Genomic DNA, 5,587 nt, shown 5'->3' on the forward strand with positions numbered 1-5,587 from the left:
TGGCTAATTTTTTTTTTTTTTTTTTTGAAGAGATGGGGTTTCTCCTTGTTGCTCAGGCTGGTTGGTCTCAAACTCCTGGGCTCAAGTGATCCACCTGCTTCGGCCTCCCAAAGGGCTGGGATTACAGGTGTAAGCCACTGGGCCTGGCTGGCCCACCACTGAGCCTGGCTGGCCCTGCACTTTTTTCTATGCATTTGTAAGTTGCTCTGTTGTTGTTTTTTCTTTGAGACAGGGTTGCACTCTGTCACCCAGCTGGACTGCAATGACACAATCTTAGCTCACTGCAGCCTAGACCTCCTGGGCTCAAGCCATCCCCCAACCTCAGCCTCTGGAGTAGCTTGGACTATAGGCACATGCTCCCATGTCCAGCTAATTTTTTGTAGTGATGAGGTTTCACAGTATTAGCCAGTCTGGTCTCAAACTCCTGGGCTCAAGGGATTCTCCTACTTCAGTCTCCCAAAGTGCTGGGATTACAGGCATGACCCACCACACCGGCCATCAGGCTAATTAAAAAAGCTTTTTTGATCGCTTCTCAGCCTTTTGGCTAAGATCAAGTGTAAAAAAGTTTTTTTGTAGAGACAATATATTGCTATGTTGCCCAGGCTGGCCTCGAACTCCTGGATTCAACGATCCTCTTGCCTTGGCCTCCCAGTTTTGGGATTGCAGGCGTGAGCCACTGTACCAGGGCTTAATAAAAGTATTTTTAACAACAAATCATACAGAGCCATGGCTTTCTTTTTTCATGTAACTTATGTACATCCTGTTATTGATAAATGTAGCTTAAGCTTGGTGTTTGTTTGTTTGTTTTTTGAGATGTAGTTTGCTCTGTCACCCAGGCTGGAGTGCAGTGGCGCGATCTCAGCTGACTGCAACCTCTGCCTCCTGGGTTCAAACAATTCTCATGCCTCAGTCTCCCAAATAGCTGGGATTACAGACATGTACCCCCACGCCCAGCTAATTTTTGTGTTTTTATTAGAGATAGGATTTCACCATGTTGTCCAGGCTGTTCTCGAACTCCTGACCTCAGGTGATCCACTCGTCTCAGCCTCCAGAGTGCTGGGATTATAGGCATGAGCCACTGCACCTAGCCTCAAGCCTTTTTTTTCTTGCCTCAGCCTCCCGAGTAGCTGGGACTACAGGCATGAGCCACCACGCCCAGCTATTTTGTGTGTGTGTGTGTGTGTGTGTGTGTGTGTGTGTGTGTGTGTGTGTGTGTTTTGTTTTTTGGTTTTTGTTTTTTTAGCAGAGATGAGGTTTTACCTTGTTGGCCAGGCTGGTCTCGAACTCCTGGCCTCAAGTGATCCGCCCACCTTGGCCTCCCTGGCCTCAAGTGATCCACCCACCTTGGCTGGGATTACAGGCATGAGCCACAAGCTTGTTCTTTTTAATGGCTGTTTAGCATTCTGTTATGTGGCTCTCTCGATAGATAGATAGATAGATAGATAGATAGATAGATAGATAGATAGACAGACAGACAGACAGACTGACTATTATTTTCCTTTATTTTTTCTTTTTTTAGAGACAAGATCTCACACTGGTGCCCAGGATAGAGTACACTGGTTCAATCAGGGCTCTCTATAGCCTTGACCTCCTGGTCTCAAGCAAATCAGCCTCCTGTGTAGCTGGGACCACAGGCATGCACCACCACACCCAGCTGCTGCTGCTGCTTCTTATTTTATACGAATGAGGTCTCACTATGTTGTCCAGGCTGGTCTCAAACTCCTGGGCTCAAGCAATTCTCCTATCTTGGCCTCTTAAAGTGCTAGGGTTATAGGCATGAGCCACTGTGCCCAGCCTGTTTTCCTTTCTTTGACATTTAGATCATTCCCAATTTTTTGTTATTAATAAATCAACCTGCAGTGAGTTATTTTTACATAAAAATGTTTGTGGGCATTTCTGAGTTTTTTCTTAGGATATGTTCCTAGAAATCTATATTTTAAAAACATATTACTTCTTTATTGGGGATACAAGATCTTTTCTTTTTTTTCTTTTTTTTTTTTGAGACAGAGTCTTGCTCTGTTGCCCAGGCTAGAGCGTAGTGGGTGTGATCTTGGCTCAGTGCAACTTCTGCATCACGGGTCCAAGAGATTCTAATGCCTCAGTCTCACGAGTAGCTGAGATTACAGGTGTGCACCACCATGCCTAGCTAATTTTTGTATTTTTAGTAGAGACAGCATTTCACCATGTCGGCCAGGCTAGTCTCAAACTCCTGGCCTCAAGTGATCTGCCTGCTTTGGCCTCCTGAAGTGCTGGGATTACAGGCATGAGCCACTGCGCCCACCCTACCAAACAGTATTGTGTTAGCTGAAGCAAAACATATGTGTTAGATAATGGACTGATATAGCTTATACCTCCTAGAAAAGAACGTTGTCTATTAAAAATATAATAATTTGCTTTTCTCTTCCATACGATTTCTCACAAAAGTGACAAATTTCACAGGAAGATATTGGCCACTTCAGATGTATGTAAGTTTTTCAGGGAACTTACTGTTTCTGACTAGAATATACTTGATACTGGATCTGAGAACAGACGTTGTTCAGAAAATATAAACTTCTTGGAAGGCAGCTGTCAAATAATTGAGGTGCTATTGTGAAGCCTTTAAAATGTAAACAGCACTTTGGATTTTGAAAAGTTAACTTATTTGATAAGTGTATCTTCGTATTAGTAAATGTACTACTTCAAAGTATCAAATGAAAGTATAATGCCTTGGTTAGAAATTCAAGTTCCCTTTGAAGCCAATAATTCTGTTATTTTTAATATCTTTAGGACACAGAGTCTGGGATCTAATAATTCAGTCATTTTGAATGGACTAAAAAGAAGACAGAATTTTCTGCAAAACGTTGAAGGCACAAAGAACAGTCAGCCACTCACATCCAATTCCTTACTACCGCTAACTCCAGTCATAAATGTTTAATTTTCTTTTGGAAACCTATTTTTTTCTTTGTAAAAAGGTACAGCATTACTACATAATCTTTCAATCATATAAGAATTGAGTATATAATTGTCTAAAGGCAAGCCTATCTATGCTATTAACCACATTACATATTTTGTTCTAATTACTGGCTTTTTTTCCTTTTTTGGTATCTTAAGGCTTTTGGAAGCTTATTTTACTATCCATTTATTGGGAGCATATAGATTATTTTCAATTAAAAAGTGGAATTATTGATCCCCTTCCAATTGTAATTAACTTGAATTTTTAGACATTCTCAAATATATAGAATGTTAATTTACTTCCTGTAGTGAGTGTTTTTTTTTTAACCTACAGTAATATTGAGTTCTAAGTTAAGTGGATCTCACCAGATTTCAACACAAAATCAGAAAACTGTGTGTGTTGAAGCAGTGTCTGTTGCAAGAAAACAGTGTCTGCTGCAAGGCAGCAGTATTTGTTGCTGCTTCTATGCAACCCTAACTCTTTATCATTACCAAGAAAGAATTTACATAAATGTGTTGGCTACTCTGCAACAAGAATTCCTTTAATCATTGCTGCCCAGGGTCTTCTCTTTGACCAGCTTGGACATGAACAAATTGTTCCCAATGTGACTGACATTGTCAAAAATTCCTGTGGCAAGAGGCATCTGACTGTACTACTATTCCTCTGGTTCCTCCCTACATTTCAGGACTTCTTTTTGAGACGGAGTCTTGCTTTGTTGCCCAGGCTGGAATGCAGTGACACAATCTCGGCTCACTGCAACCTCTGCCTCCCAGGTTCAAGTGATTCTCCTGCCTCAGCCTTCCCAGTAGCTGGGACTACAGGCGCATGCCACCACGCCCAGCTAATTTTTTGTATTTTTAGTAGAGACAGGTTTCACCATGTTAGCCAGGATAATCTCGATCTCCTGACCTCGTGATCCACCCACCTCAGCCTCTTAAAGTGTTGGGATTACAGGCATGAGCCAACGCACCTGGCGCAGGCCTTCTTTATAGATGGCAGTGAGAAGTCAGATTGTGGAGATAGAAGGGAAGCAGAATGGTTACCGAATGGCTTGGGAGTAAAAGGGAAGTTCTGAATGAGAGGTTTAGAGAAAGGTGGAAGGAGTCTGGTAGACATTTAGCAATTCATCTGCATTTTGGTCCATTTCCACTCATGGTAAGACCTAGAATTTTCTCTGTTAAGCCTTTTCAGACCAAGTAGTGGAATGGTCAATTCTTGGGTTTGGGGAACATGGAGCAATCAAGACTGGTTTCAGCATGTCGAGAAGGTGATGGTGCTAATTTATGGTGGAGGGAATGTTTTTTCTTTTTTTTTCTTCTCTTTCTTTCTTTTTTTTTTTTTTTTGAGATAGAATCTTGCACTGTCACCAGGGCTGCAGTGCAATGGCATAATCTCAGTTTAATGCAACCTCCTCCTCCCAGGTTCAAGCAGTTCTCCTGCCTCAGCCTCCTGAGTAGCTGGGATTACAGGTGTACACCACCACACCCAGCTAATTTTTTGTATTTTTAGTAGAGATGGGGTTTCACTATGTTGGCCAGGCTAGTTTCGAACTCCTGACCTCGTGATTCGCCTGCCTCGGCTTCCAAGGTGCTGGAATTACAGGCGTGAATGATTGAATAATTGGAGAGTGTCTCTTTCTGACGCTCATCATAGTGACAACAATGAAGTCCAGAGAGATGCCCAGCACTGGATAACTTTGTGCAGTCCCTGTGGAAGAGCAAATGACATTCACTGCTCTCTTTTGCATTCACTGCTCTCTTTTGCAGTGGTCAGACCACTCACTCTTGACTACTAGTTTTCAGTGGACCCCAATTGACTGACATACCATTGCATTTTGACAAGATTGTCACAACGACAGTGTAAACCCTGCTGCAAGTACCAAGAGAGGTGGATAATCTGGAATAGAAAAGACTTGTAGGGGAAGTAGAGGTGAGAGTATTGTTTTAGGGGGCCTTACAGCATGGAATCACCACCAGTGAATGGAGGTTAAGAGAAGTATTTTAACAATGAAAAAAAATTTATTTTGAGACAGGGTCTCTGTCACTTAGGCTGGAGTACAGTGGTGTAATCACAGCACACTGCAGCCTCGACCTCTTGGACTCAAGTGATCCTTCCACTTTACCCCCCGAGTAGCTGGGACTATCGGCATAAGCCACCAGGCTTGTCTAATTTTATTATTTGTAGAGACAGGATCTCACTATGTTGGCCAGGCTGTTCTTGAACTCCTGTCCTCAAGCAATCCTCCCACCTGGGCCTCCCAAAGTACTGGAATTACAGGTGTGAGCCACTGTGCCTGGCAGAATTTTCTATTACACAAAGCTGTCTGAAGATGAAGTAGGCAGCTTTGGAAAAGAATGAATTTCCCATTGTTTAGGGCATTTGAGCAGAAGCTTGGTGATCCCTTTACTGATATGTTGCAGAGCAATTTCCAGAATTTAGTTTAACTGGCTGGCTGAACTATATGATTTTGAAGAATTCTTCCAACTGTAAGGTTTTTTATTTGTTTTTTTGGGAGATGGGGTTTTGCCATGTTGCACAACTAATGAAGTCCATCTAATTTTGCCACTGGATGCATTATGACACTCTGCCTGTTTTTTTTTTGTTTTTGTTTTTTGTTTTTTTTTTTTTTTGAGACAGAGTCTCGCTCTGTCGCCC

At 42.2% G+C, this 5,587-nt stretch overlaps 1 protein-coding gene across 2 annotated transcripts in view; it reads left to right on the forward strand.

The window, feature by feature from the left end:
* Nucleotides 1-5,587, forward strand: part of STOX1 (storkhead box 1) — a 113,581-nt gene that overhangs the window by 6,724 nt on the left and 101,270 nt on the right. The window contains exon 3 of one of the 2 annotated variants that reach the window (XM_011927016.1): nucleotides 2,767-3,230. In XM_011927016.1, coding sequence (XP_011782406.1) covers nucleotides 2,767-2,914 — 148 coding nt within the window. In that variant the 3' untranslated portion in view covers nucleotides 2,915-3,230. Of the gene's footprint in view, nucleotides 1-2,766; nucleotides 3,231-5,587 lie in introns of those variants that run through there. The other variant, XM_011927009.1, reaches the window with a different exon arrangement.

Source organism: Colobus angolensis, unplaced genomic scaffold (genome assembly GCF_000951035.1).
Source record: "Colobus angolensis palliatus isolate OR3802 unplaced genomic scaffold, Cang.pa_1.0 Scaffold12, whole genome shotgun sequence".
Lineage (NCBI taxonomy): Eukaryota > Metazoa > Chordata > Mammalia > Primates > Cercopithecidae > Colobus > Colobus angolensis.